Raw genomic sequence first — 21,943 nt, 5'->3', positions numbered from 1 at the left:
AGAGTTTTTTTCAGCATTACATTGCTTTTGCAAGAACATAAAAAGGGACTGCTGGATTAGGCTAATGGCTCATCATCTTGTTCTCACAGTGGCCAATCTGTGACACACATCCAGCCTGGGCTCAAAATAATAGAGGATCTCCAGTGACACAACTGTTCTTTAAAAAAATTATATTTTATGGACAATATATAAATTAAATGGAAGAAATAAAAAAGGAAACAGAAAGTACATAAAAATACAAAAAGGAAAAAAAGATAAAGAATAAGAAAAAACTGCAATTTTGTACATGCTTGTTGTTGTTGTTGTTGTTTAGTCATTTAGTTGTGTCTGACTCTTCATGAGCCCATGGACCAGAACATGCCAGGCACTCCTGTCTCCCACTGCCTCCCACAGTTTGGTCAAACTCAAGCTGGTAGCTTCGAGAACACTGTCCAACCATCTCATCCTCTGTCGTCCCCTTCTCCTTGTGCCCTCCATCTTTCCCAACATCAGGGTCTTTTCCAGGGAGTCTTCTCTTCGATATTTTTTCTTGCCATCTCATTTTTGACCGCATCCAACTTACCAAGGTTCATGGTTCTTACATTCCAGGTTCCTATGCAATATTTTTCTTTACAGCATTGGACTTTCCTTTCGCTTCCAGGCATATCCGCAACTGAGCAACCTTTCGGTTTTGGCCCAGCTGCTTCATCAGCTCTGAATCTACTTGTATTTGTCCTCCACTCTTCCTCAGTAGCATGTTGGATGCCTTCCAACCTGAGGGGCTCATCTTCCAGTGTCATAACTTTTATATGCCTGTTGTCTTTGTCCATGAAGTTTTCTTGGTAGGGATACTGGAGTGGCTTGCCGGTTCCTGCTCCAGGTGGATCACGTTTGGTCAAAACTCTCCACTATGACCTGTCCATCTTGGGTGGTCCTGCATGGCATAGCTCATAGCTTCTCTGAGTTATTCAAGCCCCTTCGCCACGGCAAGGCAGTGATCCATGAAGGGGTGTACATGCTTGCCTAATATAAATGAAACTATTATTCCAATACATCTGGCAACCTAGCTAGATGGGTGGAGGATAAGTAATAAAATTATTATTTATTTATAACCTACTATATTTTACAAATGCATTCTAAATGTCATTATATTTGTCCATAAACAATTTGTCCATAAACAATCTACCTCTATAAACAATCAGTTTGTATATTGCAAGAGTTGTCATATCTTCTTTTCATTGATTAAAGGGGGCATTGATTTATCTGTCTTTGGATTAATCAGTCTTTTAGCCATAGTGAGGGCACGAAGAATCCATTTATGTTGACCAGTTGTCAAATTCCATATAGTGGGTAGATAATTTTAAATAATAATATTCTCTGATAGTATTAAGTTTCCCCCCAAAGTAATATGTATACAACCTAGTATTTTCTCCCAGAACTTTGTGTGGGACACTGCATAAACATATGTTTCAAAGAAGCATTATCCTTAATACTTCTCCAGCAGTATGTTTTCGTAGATAGTCCCTTTCTATGGAGTCCAATAATTTTTTTGTTATATTATAAGACATAATTTAAAATCCAACACCTTTGCTACAAAAGCTAAAACACTTTCCCACTATTAGAAGATAACATAGGAACCTCCATTTTTTATTCCACTCATTTCTCAGAATTTGCGTATCAGACTGATTTATTGATACCAAATATCTATAAAAAGTGACCACCAGCTTTTTAGTCTCAAAGGGTTTAATCAATTGTTCTAATATCTCTGGTGTCTTAGATGTTGTAAAAGCTGCTTGGCCAAACAGGGTTATTAACAAATTCTGCAACTGCAAATATTGCAATTGGGCCATCTCCAATAAGTGGTATTTATCTTTTAACACAGCATACATATATAATTCATCTTCCTCATCTACTAATTGGTCCAGAGTCAATTCATCCAATCCAACCATACTACCCCCTCCCCATTTTTAAAGTAGGGTTTTTGTTTTTGTTTCGTCAAGCAATGTTAGAACACCACCTCTTCTTAACTAGCACAAACTACAACCTGGTGCAAAAATAAAGGTGCTTCAAATCTAGGCAAACATAGTAAGATTGCAGCTTTTTGAGTTTTTTATTTTAGAGAAAAAGAGAGTAGGAGACAGCAAGATACAAGTTTATAAAATTATGCTCAGCATAGAGAAAGTGGATAAGGAAGAACCTTTCTCCCTCTCTCCAAACACAAGAGCTCATGGACATCAAAGGAAGCTGAATGTTGGAAGCTTCAGGACAGGCAAAAGGAAGGGATTGGTCACACAGCACATAGTTAAACTATGGAACTTGCTCCTGCTGGAAGCAGTGATGGCCACCAACTTAGATGGCTTTTAGGGTGCATTGGACAAATTCATGGAGGTAAATAAGACTATCAGTGGCTACTAGCTATGATGACAATGCTATGCCTCTACAGTTGGAGGCAGTAGATGCTTCTGAGTAGCAATTGCTGGAAACCACAGGAGAGGAGAGTCCTCTTGTGCTTGGGTCCTGCTTGCAGGTTTCCCATTGGGGCATCCGGTTGGCCATTGTGAGAACAGGATGCTGAACTAGATGGTCAACTGGCCTGATCAAGCAGGCTCTTCTTATGTTCTTATGGAGACGAGCTGGATATAAATAATAATAATATTGGGCCTAATGAATCAGATTATTGGTCTATCTAATTCAATACTGCCTATGCTGACAATGTGTTTGGGGGGTTTCAGGCAGGAATCTTTCCCAGGCCTATTTGGAGATGCTGAGGGATCAAACCTGGGACCTTCTGCATGCAAAGCACAAGGACTGAGAAAGATTCCAGCCTGAGACCCCAGAAAGTCACTGCCAGTTAGCATTAAAAATTCCAAAGACAGACCCTGGAATCTTCTGCCATGTGATTGTGGAGGCCTTTGTTCCTCTCATAACACTGACCGCAAAGCCAAGCCACTCTGGCTGGGGCAGACTCCCTATCTTAAATTACTGGCAGTTGGCATCAGCCACATAGATGCATGGGCCACTGTTCAGAAACCAAAAGCATTTCTGACAGTAAAAGCTGAGAAAGACCAGCGATTCTGGAGAATGACCACCAGTCACTGCTATGACAGATAGTACTGACTGGTAGCTTTGTATGTTTCCACAGCTGGGTGTGAGGGGGAATTCAGGATGGAGAATGGCAAGCTATCAGCAGTGGCATGGAGTCTGTCCCCCACCTACCAAAACGTAGAATAGGTAGAGCATGAACCTCTTAATCTCAGGGTCATAGGTTTGAGTCCCACATTGCATTGCAGGGACTTGGAATAGATGACCCTTGTGGTTCCTTCCAACTCTACAATTCTATGGTACAGTCGTACCTTGGTTCTTGAATGGAATCTGTTCTGGAAGTCCATTCGACTTCCAAAAAATGTTCGAAAACCAAGGCACGGCTTCCGATTGGCTGCAGGAGCTTCCTGCACTCAATCGAAAGCTGTGGAAGCTGCATCGGACGTTTGGGTTCCAAAGAATGTTCGCAAACCAGAACACTCACTTCCGGGTTTGCGGTGTTCGGGAGCCAAAACGTACGAGTACCAAGACGTTCAACAACCAAGGTACAACTGTACTATGTTTTTAAATCAGGCCGATTTGCATTGGAAAATCTTCCGATACCCTAGAGAGTGATTTAGGCATATTTATTTGGTAGGTGTTTAGTAAACAAAGTCTCAAGCTTTGGAAACGCTAAGCTTGCCTAATACTGTATTCACAATAACAAGTCATGCCTTGACTTAAGTCATGCCTTGCTAAATTTTCCAGAGTTCTTTGAGAATGTCAACAAGCCTGCAGCGGGGGTTTGTGTATTTGATCCATAGATTTTGTGTACTTTTGACTTTGAAAAACAGCTTGGACCCTCAAGTCTGATATCTGTTATACAGTACTCACATACATGCTGGGACTAAGCCCCACCCCCTTGATCTCATCCATAGGGCTCAGCAAGGATTTTTCCAGGGGGGTTCCCCAAAGTAAACTATGAAGGGGGAAGAAGCAGGCTAGTTTCTTTAAAAACCAACCACCACCACCATAATAGTGCCCCTATATTTTGCCTTAAAATATAAAAAAGCTTCTAAAAATGCTTACATGTACTTTTTAAAAATGGAAGCTGGAAATTTGGCGATTTGCCCTTGCAGATGCCCTAAGGTTGCTCACACGTATACATGCCTAGGCTTTGAACACTCCACCAAGATATTTAATATCAATTTACCTGGGAGTAAATGGTTGAACACAATGAATGCCCATAGGAAAGTTCTGGGGGGGGGGGGCAATGTAAAACACTAAAGAGGAGAGAGCAGGCTAATTTCTCTCACAAAAATGTAAATAATGAGGTAGGCTCAGACCTGCTATAATTTTATCAATGTGTAATTCTTTTTATCAATGTCTAATTGCTTTTCCCTCCTGTTTTCATCTGTTCTTATTTTTAGCTGTAAGCCACTTTGAGTCCTTCTCAGAGACAGGCAAGGTGTGCGTGATATATATATACACACACATAGAGAGAGACACACAGTATACTTGGGTTTAATGCTTGTATAATTGTTCTCGTAAAAAAAAAAAGCAATCAGTAAGTGCAATTAATAATTATGGGTTGTATCCAATGCTAGTCCTGCTTTAGAGTGGACCCACTGAAATGAAACCTGTTAGTTAATGGCATGGGCGTCATTAACCAGACCCACTTGAATCAACCTGCTCTAAGTAGGACTTACTAGGCTGCAAACATACCTTTCAATAGGTCTACTCTGAGTAAAAATGACATCTACATCTTTTGCCTCATAGCTCAGCTTCTACAAATGCTAGAGACTTGCTTTTTTTTTTTTAAGGAAACCCTGAGATCTCTCTCCCTCGCCCTCTTGAGTAAGAGGCCCCCCTGCACCCTCCCCAGCCTCCCCTCCCCTTCTCCCTGGTCGGGCCGCTGTCCCTGCGAGCTCCTCCCCTCGCGCCGCTGCTGAGAAGGCGGCAACAATGAGCCTCCTCTGCAGACCGGTTCCCTTCCCATCATGGCCGCTACCGGGTGGCCGCCGCCGCCGCCGCCGCCCAAGTGCTGGCTGGCTGACACTGACTGACTGGACCCAGCAGCCCCAGGACGAAGCAACCCCCAGCCTCCGGGGCTGGAGGGCCGGGAGGGCGTGGTGTGTGGGCGCGCGTGTGTGGAGAAGCAGGGAGAGCGAGGGGAAAGCGGGGGTAGTGGGGCTGCCCAGGCGAGGAGAAGCGGTGGGAAGCCGCGCTGCGCCCCGTCAACGTCGCTTCGGGCCTGCTCTGAGCCACCTCCCCTTCCACCCCGCTCAATTCCTCCCCTTCGTTCACTTAACGCAAGCTGAGACTCCCTTTCTCCCCCTCAGTTCGAGACCTTCCCTTCTCTCCCCTCCCCATTGGAGACCCCTTTTCTCTCGGTCGAATCTGAGACTCCCCCACGCTTGCCCCCTCATTTGAGACCCTCTTCTCCTTCCCCAAATTGAGACCTTTCCTTCTCCCTCATTTGTGACCCCCTTCTCTTTCCCCGTTCCCCATTTTCTATCTCGATTGTGTGTGTGTCCCGTCCCGTCAATAACTCTTTTCTACCTTTAAGGCTTTGGGATATATTTCCACCCTTCCCCGCTGTTTTCATCATTATTTTTTGGATATTTGGAGTCTTGTGTGCTGCTCTCCTTCTCTTTCCCCATTTCCCCCTCTTCCTCACATTTTCTGCAGGGAGTTGCACTATGTGTTCCCCTCAATTTCTCTTACACACCTTTTGGATAATTTTCTCCCTCACATTTTTTTTAAAATTCAGAATCTGTGACTTTCCCCCACTTCCCCATTGTTATTCATTTTAACTTTTACCCCTCCTTCCCTTTCAGGACTTTGATTTACATTTAACTGAAAGAAGCTTTAATTAATACCGCCCCCGCCCCGCCCCGCCCCCCAAAAGTAATAGGAATTTTCATTCTCCTCCTTTCTTCTTCATATGGACTCTGTATTCCTCAAAATTTTGTTTTCCTGCCTCTCCTCTTCCACTTGGGGGTGAGAGGGGAGATTCCCTCTTTGCTGACAAGCCCTCGTTCTCCATTCCACGCATTTTTCATTCCATCTGTGTTTCCTCTTCCCCTCAGTCCCTTTCCCTTTCTATGTAGACTATGATTGCAAACAAACACTCTCTAACTCCCTGACTTTCTCCTGGTATTCAGCTTCAGGTGGTCTCAACTTTTCAGTAGATTTTGGATGCTGGGTGGGGATGTGGGGTGCTCTACTGCTTCAGAGTTGACTGTGCAAACCCCACTAATCCTCAGTTTGATCTCTTTTGGGGCATTCTGGGTGTCCTTTCAGTCTTTGGTCAGTTTTTTGTTTTTGTTTTTTTTTGCTGGAGTTGATCCGAAGCATCTGCCTTCCCAAGGAATATCCCGAGAAACCTTTGCGAAGCAGCCGAACTGGGATGAAGCTAGCTTGGTCATGCTTATATGTGAAAACCTTCCTCCTGACCTTCTTCCTGCGGTGCAGATTTGACCTACCACCTCCCTCCATCCTGGAGTGGTGACTCCTGTGTCAGGTGACATTCGTATATTTATGTGATCAGGTCAGGAGCATCTTAATCTCCCTTTTTGCTGATGACTTTAATATTTGCTTCTTCAAAATGACCCCCTCCTGCACAATTACTCATTTCACTTTCACTGGGACATTAGAGAAGTGCCACTGGGTGACTTGTGACTTTTGCTATGGGACAGGTAGAGTCTGGCACAGACCATGAAGTCCACTGAAATATTCCACTTTCCGTGGAACCCAACTATAGAGCCTCAGAAATTTTTAACTGCTTTATGCCTTTTTTGTGATCAGGGGAAGAATAAATGACCTTATCACACAGACACCTTTCTTTCAGACTTGAATAATACTTGAAAGCCAAATGCTGCCTGTTTTTTTGGCCGGTGAGAAGTAATTGCTATGCAGAAGAAAAGAAAAGAAAAGAAGAATTTTGATACCGATCTGCAGCAAAATGACCTCTCCTTGCCCTGGGTGAGATCTAGTATCAGCTCACCCAGTGGAAGATCAGGGACAAGACTTTTTCTTCCCCTCTTCACTTAGAAAACTTAAAAAAATAAATAAATTAGTGGCTTTTGCGGCTGCCAAGTGGAACTTCTAATATAGTGTTCCGAGAAACAAGCAGTGTCTGGAAGAATGTGCTCTGCCTCTTGACTTGAACCGCATGCCTTGAGTGATCTGGTCCCCGTCCCACGCTACCCCCAAGGAACACACTTCCTTGTGAAGGTATCTCTGCCAATCTGGAAGGTTGGTGTCTTCTCAGGTCGGGACCACTCACCTTTCAATACTTTATGGGTCAGCAGCCTGGAAAAGTTCTTGGGGACCAGCGGAGGCCGAGTCTGCCCACACTTCACTTTATCAAAGGCCCAGGGAAGAAGGAAGCATCCAGGCATGGGTCTGCCCACTGCAACGTCTTTCTGGTTCACGGTAAGGGCTTCCATCTGTGTCTTAATTTTAACTCCTTTTTCCATGCAAAAAATAATCGCGTAATTTGCATTCAGTGTTTTAATCTGTTTGCAAATGTAGCAAAAATATTAATTTGTGGAAGTGTATGACACATGGAATTAAGAGAACTGGAGGTTTGTACAAATGGGTCTGCTTTATTAATACTACATACCACATTCGACATTTGAGCAATTGAGGCATTTGGGGGTTCTGATTCTGGTGGAGATTCTGATGAAACCAAGTCCTGTGTTTTCAGGTTGAAGGCTTCTGTGTCATGTGACACCTTCTAAATTGTAGCTGTACTCGCACCCACTAGGTTGTGGGATTCATTTTCATATAATAATGGTAGGTAACAATACGTAAAATAAGAGGTCACTTTTTTGTGAGAGGTTGGAATTTAGAGAGAATGCCGTGGGTGTCATTCACAAAATGATGGCCATGGAGTGTTTGGCATAACACAAAAGGGTTATTTCCCAATATCTTTTCTGAGTACCATAAAGGTAAAGGTAAAGGGACCTCTGACCATTAGGTCCAGTTGTGACCAACTTGGGGGTTGTGGTGCTCATCTCGCTTTATTGGCTGAGGGAGCTGGCGTACAGCTTCTGGGTCATGTGGCCAGCATGACTAAGCTGCTTCTGGCGAACCAGAGCAGCACACGGAAACACTGTTTGCCTTCCTGCCGGAGCAGTACCTATTTATCTACTTGCACTTGACGTGCTTTCGAACTGCTAGGTTGGCAGGAGCTCTGAGCACCATAGGAGGAACCAATAGGCACAGTGGAGTCTGCAGGCACCATGTTGATGACTACCAAATAAAAGAAAAAAAGAAAATATCTAGTGGTTTTCAGACTTCTCACCAGGGGACCCTTTCCATGTTGATCTGATGATTTTCTGTATGTCTCCTGTGGAATCTCTGACTGCAGCAGGGGATTCTGAGTGATGTTTTAGGATGCACTCTCAGTTCATTTGGGGCCCTGGCTGAGCCTTTGTGCTGACCTTGCATGAACAACATGCTTTACTTTAAGGACTACCTGAGGCCTTATAACCTAGCCTGCTTACTTAAGTCAACCAAAGAAGTGCTAATGGGCATTGAATATCAAAACCCCCATGCTGTGGAACACTCTTTTGGCAGAGATTCAACAGGAACCCTTGCTGTTGACTTTCAGGTGTCTCTTGAAGACTTTTGTAGATGCTTATCAGCCAGTGCAGGTGGCGCTGTGGGTTAAAGCCTCAGCGCCTAGGGCTTGCCGATCGAAAGGTCGGCGGTTCGAATCCCTGCGGCGGGGTGCGCTCCCGCTGCTTGGTCCCAGCGCCTGCCAACCTAGCAGTTCGAAAGCACCTCCGGGTGCAAGTAGATAAATAGGGACCGCTTACCGGCGGGAAGGTAAACGGCGTTTCCGTGTGCGGCTCTGGCTCGCCAGAGCAGCGATGTCACGCTGGCCACGTGACCCGGAAGTGTCTCCGGACAGCGCTGGCCCCCGGCCTCTTGAGTGAGATGGGTGCACAACCCCAGAGTCTGTCAAGACTGGCCCGTACGGGCAGGGGTACCTTTACCTTTACCTTTATCAGCCAGTGCAGTTAACAAAAAACTTCTTGAGTAGCCAGTCATTTTAATGATAGTTTTACATTGCATTTATAAGTTTTTGAGTTGCTGTACAGCGCCCTGATGTTTTTGGAAGAGTTGGCATGTAATTAATTTTGTAAATATTAAATAACACACAAACTACACTCTAAAGCTTACCTTGTTCTCCCCTGTGGCTTCACATTGCAAAAGAAGATTGGCAATGGAGGTCTGGTTGTATTCCAGGAAGGATCAATGGCAACTAGTGGTGATGGGTATGTTCTGCCTACACTATTGGAGGCAGTATGCCTCTGAATACCAGTTGTTGGGAATTGCAAGTGGAGAGAGCTGCTGCTCTGCTCATTTCTGGCATGTGGGTTTTTCATTGGGGCATCTGGTTGGCCCCCGTGAGAACAGGGTGGGCCCCTCTTGGCCTGATCCAGCAGCCAGTTTCCCCTTAAGGAGATCTGTTATGGTAGCAGAACCTCCATGCCCAGGGCAGTCTACTGCTGAATACCAGGTGATGGGAAACAGCTAGAGAGGTCTTACTTGCAGGGTTCTCAGTTGGGGCATTCTCAGCTGGCGATTGTGAGAACAGGATGCAGGACCCCCCCCCCCCCCGTCTGATCCAGTAGGGCTCATTTTACAATACTGATACTTTATACAGGTGGTTGTGGTGATGAAGTACAGTTACTTGGACATGATGTGGAGGTAGCAGGTAGGGTGGCTTGTGCATTTCTTTCAGTGACTTCTTTCATACTGACCAGTAGATAGTCCTGACAGTTGCACATACAAAATGATGGAGAGGCAAATCAAATTCAGAGATCCACTGTGATGTATCAGTTAGAGTTTTGGACTTTGACCTGTGGGAGCTCCCCATTCAGCCATGAAGCTCACTGGGTGTGACCTTGGGCCAATCACTGTCCCTTTCTCTCTCTCAGCCTACAACCTACCTCACAGGTTGTTGTGTGCAGATGAAATGAGCAGGAGGGAGACCCATGTATATCACCTTGGAGAAAAAAGGAGGGTATAAAAAATAAAAATAAATCTGCAATCCAAATGCTGGGTCCCCTCCACCAGAGGGAGCCTACAAAATTATGCATTCCCAATTGTTTAAATAAAAAAAGTCATTTATCAGACCTTAAGTAGGCTGAGCCCAGGTGAAAGTTTCTCGTCAGCACAATATGGGGAGAGGAACAAATCTCCTTTTTTGTATGTGCTGCTTTTCAGGAAGCTGAGCTCATCTGTTTGTTGTAACTGAAGGTGGAGTTCAAGGTTCCGGCTCCATTGCTTGTGGAATCCATGGATATCTGGGCTGAAAGGAATGAACTCATGGTCCTAAGAGACTTGTAATATGTGTTACAAAGTGGAGGAATCCAGAGTTCATCAGTAACACGCACACATAGAGAGGGAGAGAACTGGTGTGCCTAAAGCTGCCACTATCCAAGTCTCTGTATCTCTTGTATAAAAAATATTAAATCAGAATACAAGATCGTAATGTTAAGAATAAATGGCCTGGTGTGAAAATGATTTGCAGAATCATACTTTATACCCATGGGAGATGTTGCCTGCAACTCCTTTCCAGAATCTGCTGAGCTTTGAATTGCTTAGATGTATCTGGACCATGACAGTATTAAGAGATGCACTAGGGATATAAAAACACTGGAAGCTGTTTTGTTTAGAGTCAGATCATGGTTCCATCTAGCTCAGTATTGTCTACACTGACTGGCAGTGGCTCTGCAGGGTTTCAGGCAAGGGACACTCCCAGCCTCTGTATTATATGCAGAAACTACACGTGAATCTGATGATACAGTTTGATTGTGGATTTTGTCGGTAAAGAGCCCAGGAATACCATGCAAACCTCCAGTGTAGACGCAAAGTGGGCTGGTCTCTTAACCATTACTAGGAGACATAAGAGTGCTTTGAATACTTTTATGGCCACTAGGCATTCTTCTGAGTATCAGTTGCTGAAAGCCATGGGGCAGGGAATCCTATTGTGCTCATGTCTTGCTTGTGAGCCTCCCATTGGAGCATCTGGTTAGCCACTATGAGAACAGGATCCTGGGTCATTGATCAGATCTGTCAGCTAGGCTCTTCTTATGTTCCAGCCCCACTGTCAGAAGCCGTATGACTCTGAATGCCAGTTGCTGAGAATTTGATAGATTTTGATTTTATATTTGTATTCCACTTTTCCAACAACAATCACATGCATGGGGAGTGTTTATCTTGTGCTCAGATCCTGCTTGAGGATTTCCCATTGGGGCATCTTGGTGGCCATTGTGAGAACAGGATGCTGGACTAGATGGGTCACTGGTCTGATCCAGCAGGGCTCTTCTTACATTCCTCTGGCTTCTCCAGATGAATTGAAGGTGAATGAGTTGGTCATGACCACAGATTTTGATTGAGTAGCAAAACATTTGGAGACACCTTTGACCAAGCAGTGTGTTGAAGAATGGGTATGATATGCGCTAAGATGTTTGAACCAAGATGTTCTGGTGGTGGTGATAATGCACACAAAGAAAGACACACGTCTTTTTTACAGGAATCTGTTGTGAGATGTCCACAGGGTGGCAGGAGGAGGCTGCTGGATGCAAGTAGGAAGCATTGCCTGAAGAAACTGTCACAATATGTGATACAGTTTATAGGTGAGGGAAGTTCAGGCCCCTGGGCTGAATCCATCTCTCCAGACCTCTCTATCCAGCCCTGGGATATCTCTCCAGGCCCTACTCTACAATTCTATGATTGAACGATTCATGCCCATTTCACCATTCTGCTCCCTCCTTGATTATCTTTACTTGGCTGCAATGTATCCTTGGACTGTGACAATGCATCTCTCTCTTTTCTGGATGGAGGTGTGCATGTGTGTGTTTTGGCCACAACATAAAACATGAAAGTGCTAAAGAGTTGGGATTATGCTATCCCAGTATTGCTGTGCCTTTCCCTCCTGTGGAAGATTGCCATGGCTGTTGCTGGAAAGAGCTGTCTCAATTTTTATAAAGGAATATAGAAAATTGCTTTATGCTGAGCCAAACCATTGGTCCATCCAGTTCGGTACTGTCTACAATGACTCCAGGATCTCAGGTAGGGAATCTCTACCAACTCTACCTGGATGTACTGCTAAGGCTTGGACCTGGGGCCTTCTGCATGCAAGACAGATGCTGTACCAATGAACTATGGCCCCTTCCCCAAATGAGAGAGGGAAAGTGCCTAGACTTCCAAACCCTTCTGCTTTTGGTTTTGAAAATGTGTTCTAGAAACTGTGGGGTTCCTAGAAGGTTTTCAGGGATTCCTCTGTGGATGGTAACGAGGAGCTTATATATATATTTTTGATGCTATTAAACTTGTCCCCACCCCACACATGCATAGGGGAGTGTTAGGCATGATGTAGGTCAAACTCTGCCTTCAAACAAGCAACAGTAAAGGCCCCATAAGCCTAGCCAGTGCCCTGCATGAATGGTCCAAAATGAACAAGGGAAGGAGTGACTCTCCTATGAGGAAAGGTTTCAGTGTTGGGGGCTTTTTTGTTTAGAGAAAATTTGACTAAGAGGCAACCTGATCTAGGTTTTTAAAATTATCCCTGGCATGAAGAGAGTGGATAGAGAAAAACTTTTCTCCCTCTCTCAAAACACTAGAACTTGTGCGCATCAAATAAAGCTGAATGTTTGAAGTTTCAGGACAGAAAATAAAGCCACCAACTTGGATAGCTTTAAAAGAGGATTAGACAGATTCATTGCGGAGAGGGCTGTTGATGACTACCGGCCATAATGGCAGCAATCAGACTCCATGGTCGGAGGCAGTAATGCTTCTGAATATTAGTTGCTGGAAACTTCAAGAGGGGACATTGCCCATGTGCTCAGGTCTTGGTTGAGGGTTCCCCATAGGGGCATCTCATTGGTCACTGTGAGAACAGGATGCTAGACTTTGTTGTTTAGTCGTTTAGTCGTGTCCGACTCTTCGTGACCCCATGGACCAGAGCACGCCAGGCACTCCTGTCTTCCACTGCCTCCTGCAGTTTGGTCATTTGTAGCTTCGAGAACACTGTCCAACCATCTTGTCCTCTGTCGCCCCCTTCTTGTGCCCTCCATCTTTCCCAACATCAGGGTCTTTTCCAGGGAGTCTTCTCTTCTCATGAGGTGGCCAAAGTATTGGAGCCTCAGCTTCAGGATCTGTCCTTCCAGTTAGCACTCAGGGCTGATTTCCTCCAGAATAGATACGTTTGATCTTCTTGCAGTCCATGGGACTCTCAAGAGTCTCCTCCAGCACCATAATTCAAAAGCATAAATTCTTCGGCGATCAGCCTTCTTTATGGTCCAGCTCTCACTTCCATACATCACTCCTGGGAAAACCATGACTTTAACTATACGGACCTTTATTGGCAAGGTGATGTCTCTGCTTGATCCAGCAGGAAGGCTATTCTTATACCCTTAAGAGTTAACAGTGAACACTTATCTCTTTAACTTCTACTCATTAATTTGATTGTGGGTTTCGTTTCAAGATTTTTTTTAACAATGGTTAAATCTGGTGAAGGGAACAAGTGGGTACAGCAGTGAAGTTGCTGGTGCTCCTGTGTGAGTCCCAGCCTTCATTATCTCTTGGACCAATCATTGTTCTTCCTTTCCTCTTTGAAGGATTTGGAATTCATGTGCCAGGAGGGTAGGAGGACAGCTTCAGTTTGGAAGTGGTTCAAGTTTCTGCCGGGAGAATTTCTCTTTACGATAAACTGCACGCATCCCCCAAAACCATCTGTGTTGACAGCGTGATGTGTTTAATGAGCCAGCAACGGGCAGCATGTTGCGTTCCTGATTTCATTTGCTCTTCATTAAAGAGTTGACACAGGACAGGCATGTGCAGTTGTTCCCCCACCTTTTTTGTTTTGTTTTAAGGCTATACTTGCCTGCTGTTCGTTTAAAAACCCTGGATCCTTTACTTCAGGACTGGAGTGACTGCTATGAGGAAAGTTTGCAGCATCTGGAGCATTGTAGTTTATAGAAAAAATGAGTAAGAGGCAACATAGTAGATAATGTTTATAAAATTATACATGGCATGGAGTAAAGTTTTTATTCCTGTCTCATAATGCTAGAACTCATTGGCATCCAAAGGCTTTCATTGTGCAGCACAGAGTTACTGTGGAACTCATTTCCCCAGTTGCTGGGAACCACAGAAGGCAAGAGTTGCTTTGCCATCATGTTCTGCTTACCTCTGTAGGAGGCAGTTGGTTGCCCACTGTGAGAACAGGATTCTGGACTACACGAGCCACTGGTCTGATCTAGCAGTCTTGTCTTATATTCTTATGGTTTTCCAAACTTTTGAACTCATAGACCCCTTGGTGAGCTTTTAAAGTTGCCATTGGTCCCCAATCCAAATTCTTAGTGATGAAAATGAAATAAAGTTAAGAAATAACAACATCTAATCAACATTTATTCATCTTCAACCACAGTTACAAGGAATAATAAATGTAAAGAAAATAAGGAAGTAAAACAAGTGAAAATAATGATGATACCATACCACTCTGGACCTTAGAAGAACATTGCTGGAACATTGCAGGTAAGTGGTCCATCTAGTCCAGCATTCTTTTCTCACAGGGGCTGACCAGATTCCTCTGTGAAAACCATAGAGCAGGACCTGAATACAAGAACACTCTCTCTTCCTGCAGTTTCTAGCAACTGGCTTTCAGAAACATTACATTATCCATGCACTATATTTCTGACACAGTTCCAAGTTAAAAGTTTTTGCACTGTATGAAGTCAATGAGAAAAATGTATAGGCTGGTATTTTGATGCCAGTGAAGACAGGTGGGCACCGCAAAACATTTTCATGTATGAGGAACATCCATCCCATGATAAATGCATGTCTGGAAATGCCCTGGGCAAATTAAAATGAAAGACAGTTTTCATTTGACATCAGAAAGAGAATAAAGATTACCACTGACATTCATGATGGGGTTTTAAGCTCTCTCTCAATTTTTGAAATGCCTTCCCAATGACAGATATCTCTCTTGACACTACCTACTTGAACTTCGCCAGCTTACCATTTGCTGGCAGTCAATTTTCTCCTGGTTCATCCATTATAGTACATATTTCTCCATTTAGAAATAACAAACCTCAAAACAATCTGAAAAACTAGATTTCAGCATAAACACTTTTACCTAATGTTTCTCTCCCCCACTCCTTAGAAGATCCATGTTATTTAGGCTTCCCTATAAATAAAGCTTAGTCATCCTTTTTACGCTTGTCAGAAATGATCTTGGTCTGCGTTTAAAAGGCTAGAAATGTTGTGTATTTGTGTATATGTGTGTGTGTGTGTGTGTGTGTGTGTGTGTGTGCTTTAAAAATGGAGAAGGTTCTGCAATATTATCCTGCCTGAGAGCCAGTGGTTAAGAGCGGTGGACTCGTAATCTGGTGAAGCGGGTTCGCGTCTCCGCTCCTCCACATGCAGCTGCTGGGTGACCTTGGGCTAGTTACACTTCTCTGAAGTCTCTCAGCCCCACTCACCTCACAGAGTGTTTGTTGTGGGGGAGGAAGGGAAAGGAGAATGTTGGCCGCTTTGAGGCTCCTTCGGGTAGTGATAAAGCGGGATATCAAATGCAAACTCTACTTCTCAGTTGAAAACCTCGTTTTCTGAGAATCACAGCTTATGGGTGTGATTTAAATTGTTGAAACCTAAAGCTCTGTGTTAGAAGCTCTTAGGCTCGCCCCTTCTCTGGCTGTTTCTGAAATGTGGTCTTAATGATGACTACATCTCTTTACACTAGCTAATTAGGAGCTGTTTTAACTTGCTTAATTATTACTGTTTAAAAGCTTGAAAGAAAAGAATAACCACCTGCATCTCCCCTCCCCCTTTACAACAGCACCCAGTTTTCCTTAGATTGACTTAAGAGGACTGGTTCTTTTGTTCAAACTTACTCTTGATAGCTTTTAAAAGCTCTGGTATATTAGTGGAGATGAATTAGGTATGGGGAAACTTCGGCCATCCAGATGTTGCTGAACATGTCTGTGGATGATGGGAGTTGTAGTTCAGCAATATCTGGCGAGGCAAATGTACCCCACACCTGAGATCAAGCTCCTGTGTTGGGAGAAGGAGAGCACACAGTCTCTAAAGGGAATAGGGAGTGAGGGAGAAGAAGCTGGTGCACAATTCATATTTGAGAGCATTTACAAACCATCGTTTTTAGTTTTGTCGGCAATGGCAAGCAGTGGTTTGATCAAACCTGAGAGTCAGTCATTGACCTGGTTCAGAAAACCTTTCCAACCTTCATAAACCATAGTTTATGAAACCAGGAATGAGTACCAGGCTTTCATGCTCCTCCTCTATCTTCCTCCTCCCCTTCTATGTCGGCTTCAGTGCTTCCTGTGTTATTATATATCGTGTCAGAGAGTGTATGGTTGAGTTGGAAAAGGTTCAGAAATAATGGTTCTGATTACCAGCTGCCGGAAGCCACAGGAGGGGAGAGTGCTGCTTCTGTGCTTGATTCTTGCTTGCACTCTTAGCACAAGCATCTGGTTCAACACTGAGAACAGAATGCTGGACTAGGTGGGCCACAGACCTGATCCGTCAGGGTTCTCCATATGTTCCTATAATCTTACAAGCTGCATCACAGGTCTGATTAGAATAAGTATATTTCTAGCAGCTGCTGCTGACTCTCAGCATTTTTAATGCCTCTCGCTGTAGAAGTCCAGGCATACTGAGGTTCAACTGGCAAACCTGCTGATGAGGTGTCAGGCAGGTACTGTTTAGTGGCGTTTAGAACCTGAAGACGGGGATAAAGGATTGCCCTGTGTGCAGCCTCTGGAAAGCTGTATAGAGCAAGAAAACATGCTTTCATCTTGGGTGAGACATTTGAGACTTTAAACTTGTTCCTTTCCTTAAAAAACACAACACCCATTACCGGTACTTATTGCAGCAAATAATGACAGTAAGTAAGTAAGCCTAGTTCTGCTTTGTAAAGTGTTAGCAATATCAAAAGCAACACGATGGCCAGAAACAATTACAATGTGAAAAACTTTATGGAATAATTCAAAACATCAAAACTAACAAACTGAAGTCTCTGAAAGTCCTTAAATGAATCATGGTGCCAGACTTTACCTGGCGGAGAACAAGCTGTGAAGCTTTGTATAATCAGCAAATGTCCAATTCTGATGTCCAACTCTGAACTCTGAACAAGAGTTTTTACAGTTTTCCACATGGCTTAACTCCTTACATCCATCTTTATTTTTTTCGGGTCATCATAGCTGCGTTTCTTGTATTTTTTTGGATGTTGAGGTTATAAAACATAACGGCTTCCTTGCTGTTAAATCTCATAAAAAACCCACTGATTGTAATTCTCTATTACACTATTCTTTTCACCCCAGACGATTGAGGAACAACTTTCTTTATGGAAAATTTTTACGCCTTAAAAGAAATACCTCTTTTGACCATGATTTCCATAACAGTGCAGATATTCTAGCTCACTTTCTTCATTCCAGAGGATATCCTCCCACCATTGTGAACAGGTCCAAATATAAATCTCTTACGAAGGACTGGACGTTGCTTCTCAGTCCCTCAACCACCTCACAGTCTCAAAATCGCATTATAGGCTCATTAATAATAATAATAATAATAATAATAATAATAATAATTTTTATTTATACCCTGCCCTCCCCAGCCAAGGCCGGGCTCAGAGCGGCTTACAATCAATAATAAAAACAAGTTGAATGATTTACAACTTAAAAGCAAAATTAAAATACAACATTAAAATATTAAAATAAATGTAGTCTCATCGCAGGAGGAGAAGGAAAGGAAAAAAAAAAAGGGAGGGAGGGAATCAAATTGGCTCCAAGCCAAAGGCCAGGCGGAACAACTCTGTCTTACAGGCCCTGCGGAAAGAAATCAGATCCCACAGGGCCCTGGTCTCATGAGAAAGAGCGTTCCACCAGGCCGGAGCCAGTGTTGAAAAGGCCCTGGCTGTGGTTGAAGCTAATCTAACTTCCTTAGGGCCCGGGACAACTAGGGTGTTGCTATTTATGGACCTTGAGGCTCTCCGTGGGGCATACCAGGAGAGGCGGTCCCGTAGGTACGAGGGTCCTAGGCCGTGAAGGGCTTTAAAGGTCAAAAGCAGCACCTTAAATCTGACCCTGTACTCTACCGGGAGCCAGTGCAGTTTGAAAAGCACTGGGTGAATATGCTCCCATGGCAGAGACCCCGTGAGGAGCCTCGCTGCAGCATTCTGCACCCTCTGGAGTTTCTGGGTCAGCTTCAAGGGCAGCCCTGCATAGAGCGAATTACAGTAGTCAAGCCTGGAGATGACCGTCGCATGGATCACTGTGGCCAAGTCGGGGCGGGAAAGGTAAGGGACCAACTGCTTGATGCGGCAAAGGTGGAAAAATGTCGCCTTGGCTGTTGCTGTAACTTGCGCCTCCATGGAAAGAGAGGCGTCAAGGATCACACCCAAACTCTTAACGGAAGGCAATGGCACTAATTGGGCCCCCGCAAGAGAAGGGAGTTGGTCCCTCATCCCCATGCCATCCCGACCCAGCCATAGGACCTCTGTCTTTGAAGGATTTAGTTTCAATTGGCTCCCACGAAACCATCCAGCCACAGCTTCCAAGTATCTGGTCAGTGTGTTCGGGGCCGAGTCGGTGTGGCCATCCATCAGCAGATAGAGCTGAGTGTCATCAGCATATTTGTGACAGCCCAGCCCAAAGCTCCGTATAATCTGGGCAAGGGGGCGCATAAAGATGTTAAAAAGCATCCGGGAGAGAATTGCGCCCTGCGGCACTCCACACACCAAGGAATGGCGTGACGACATTTCCCTCCCTAGTGCCACCCTCTGTCCCCGACTAGAGATAAAAGAGCACAGCCAGTTATGGGCTATGCCCTGTATCCCCACGTCTGCGAGGCGGTGGTCCAGAAGATAATGATCGACCATGTCAAAGGCTGCTGACAAATCTAAAAGGAGCAGCAGTCCTGACCCGCCTCGATCCAGTTGTCTATGGAGATCATCTGTTAGGGTACACTATTAGAGTACACTACTCATGCAGACAGAATTATTAGAATTATATGCAAACATTGGCGTGTACTCTGGAATGCACCAGGTTGTAATGAATTTCCTTTGATTGGCCTGAGACGGACCAAATCAATTAAAGATATGTTAGTACAAACGGATATGAATTCTGAAAGAATTATAACTCGTACCATTAGCACTTCTGGGCCCACTGGTCACCATAAATGTGGCAGATGTTCATCTTGCCCATTTTCTTTACAGACTAAAGAAATTTATGATGAGAAAACCAATTTCAGATTTGTTATTCGTCAATTTAGTACATGTCAGACCAGAGATGTGGTCTACCTTACTCAATGTCCTATTGTATATAGGCTCTGCCACTCGAGCAGTTGGAGTTCGGATTGGGGAACATTGCTCACGCATACGTAATGCCAGTAAGGAGGCACCTCTGGTAGAACATTTTGTTTCTCACAATCATTCAGACACAGATTTATTATTTACAGTTTTATGGGTGAATCAGAAGACAATTGGTATCAGAAAAGATTATGAGCGACAGCAAGAAGCCAGTTTTATTTTCATGTTTAAAACTATTCATTCAGAGGGACTTAACTATGAATTAGACCTCAGTTGTTTTATTTGATTATCTGCATCTTTGCTGTTACTTTGTACTGTGTCTTTAAACTCGGTCTCCTTGTTATTAGTGTCACCTGGGGTTGGCTATATATACAGTGGTACCTCGCAAGACGAAAAGAATCCATTCCGCGATTCTCTTCGTCTAGCGGTCTTTTCGTCTTGCGAAGCAAGCCCATTGATGGCTTAGCGGATTAGTGCTATTAGCGGCTTAGCGGCTTTTAGCGGCTTATCAGCTTAGCGGATAAGCAGATAAGTGGCTTAGCGGCTTAGAAAAAGGGGGGGGGGAAGGGGGAAAAAGTCGGAAAAACTCGCAAGACATGTCGTCTTGCGAAGCAAGCCCATAGGGAAATTTGTTTTGCGAAGCGTCTCCAAAACGGAAAACCCTTTCGTCTAGCGGGTTTTTTGTCTTGCGAGGCATTCGTCTTGCGGGGCACCACTGTATTTTTCAAAAAATGTTGTCAGTAACAGTGACTGCATAATTGCATGAGCACTGTTCCAGAGTATTTTTCATTCTCATGTATATTATATCTATTCGAAAAAAGATTGGGCATGTAACCTTTTTATGTTACAGTTTATAATTTCTACGCTGATTGAAGTTGTTGTTATGCATGTGCAGGTCATTGTTTGAATATTTTATTTTCAGTTAATGAAGAAATTACAAATCTTTCTACTTATGAGTGTTGAACTAATTGGCTGATGAAGAATTAAATGAAACAGTAGTTGTTATCTGGAAACACTGTTCAGCAGAGTTCAGAGTTGGACATCAGAATTGGACATTTGCTGATTATACAAAGCTTCAGAGCTTGTTCTCCGCTGGGTAAAGTCTGGCACCGTGATACATTTAAGGACTTTCAGAGACTTCAGTTTGTTAGTTTTGATGTTTTGAATTATTCCATAAAGTTTTTCACATTGTAATTGTTTCTGGCCATCATGTTGCTTTTGATATTAATGACTCATATTTTGCAACACAGGGGATTGTTTACTCATTGTAAAGTGTTAGAGCGGAGTTTGAAAGTTCCTGCTTGGTCAGTGTAATGTCATTGGGGCCAAATTTATGCCCCTTGGCAGAGGTATTTGAGTCCTGCATTTGCATTTAGATCCTTCTTGTGGACTTCCCATCTGGTGGCCAGTGTGAGGACAGGATGCTGGGCTAGATGGGCCATTGGCCTGATCCAGCAGTGTTCTTCTAATGCTATACGTACCTTCACTTCTGCTTCTTTTCAAAATAACAACTTAAGAGAGACAAGTGTTGATGGGCTTCAGCTAAGTAGCTCAGTACTTCCAAAATTGGAACCTGACCTTATTTTAGTTAGGTTGACAGACCTTTGATGACATCCAGATGCTGGCATGATGCATCTTTTGAGGCCTTCTTGCTGGTTCTGAATCATCTTAGCTGTACCCATGAGTCACTATCCTAGCCTGTGAGTGACTTGTAGGCATGGCATATTCTGGGTAAGAGCAGCTTCTTGTGGTTAAAAAGAAAGCAGAAGGACTTGTGATGGGAACTTTACTTTTTGGGAGACCAGGGGATCAGCCAGAACAACATTTTGCTATTGCACCTAAGGCTGTGTCCACAATGGCGTTTTTGGTTGGGCTTGGTTTAACACCAGTTAAGTGCAGCTGAGCTGAGGATCTGCACAGCAACTGTCTCTAACAGGTTAATGGCTTTAGTGTTTTCTGCCCTTTGGGAAGAGCTACACTGATTGGCTTGATAAGAAGGAGAGTCTGTGCAATTTCTGAGGCATGTGTGAGTTTCATGTGAGGTCGCTGGCACACGCTTTTTCTCCATATGAACTGAGTAGAATGAAGGGGATGCCCTTAAAATAGAGTGTGTGGCCTGGGGAGAGTTTAGAGGGCCAGGCAGAGAGACCTGGAAGTCACATTTGGCCCCTAGGCCTAAGTTTTCCACTTCCTCCCTGCCTTCAAGCTTGGAGATTCTTTTTTATTATTTATAATTTATTTACTGCATTTATAACCCATTTTTTTCTGCACAGAGCTGAACGTGGTGTACATGGTTCTAACCCTCCTCATTTAATCCCTACAGCAACCCTGTGAGGTAGGTTAGGCTGAGAGAGGCAGTGACTGGCCCAGGGTCACACCCAGTGAGCTTCATGGCCAAGTGGGGACTTGAATCCTGGTCTCTCTAGTCCAGCACTCTAACCATGGCTCTCAAGCCTCATTGAAATAAGCTTTTCTTAAGCCTCATTGAAACAAGCATTAACTGTACAAGACCATAGCAGCAACTTATCATTCAAATAGACAACAGGGAATCTGGGTTGTTGTTTTTTTTAAAATGATATTTATTAGAAGTTT

General features: G+C 43.9%; 1 protein-coding gene across 1 annotated transcript in view; it reads left to right on the top strand.

The window, feature by feature from the left end:
- Positions 1-4,904: 4,904 nt before the first annotated feature.
- ABL1 (ABL proto-oncogene 1, non-receptor tyrosine kinase) overlaps positions 4,905-21,943 on the top strand; it is a 126,824-nt gene continuing 109,785 nt past the window's right edge. The window contains exon 1 of the mRNA XM_079961241.1: positions 4,905-7,440. Within this exon, the coding sequence (XP_079817367.1) occupies positions 7,305-7,440 (136 nt within the window). The 5' untranslated portion in view covers positions 4,905-7,304. The remainder of the gene's footprint in view (positions 7,441-21,943) is intronic.

This window comes from Podarcis cretensis (genome assembly GCF_951804945.1).
Source record: "Podarcis cretensis genome assembly, chromosome: Z".
Lineage (NCBI taxonomy): Eukaryota > Metazoa > Chordata > Lepidosauria > Squamata > Lacertidae > Podarcis > Podarcis cretensis.
The sequence above is the reverse complement of the archived record's forward strand: the minus strand, read 5'-3'. Positions and strand labels throughout refer to the sequence as shown.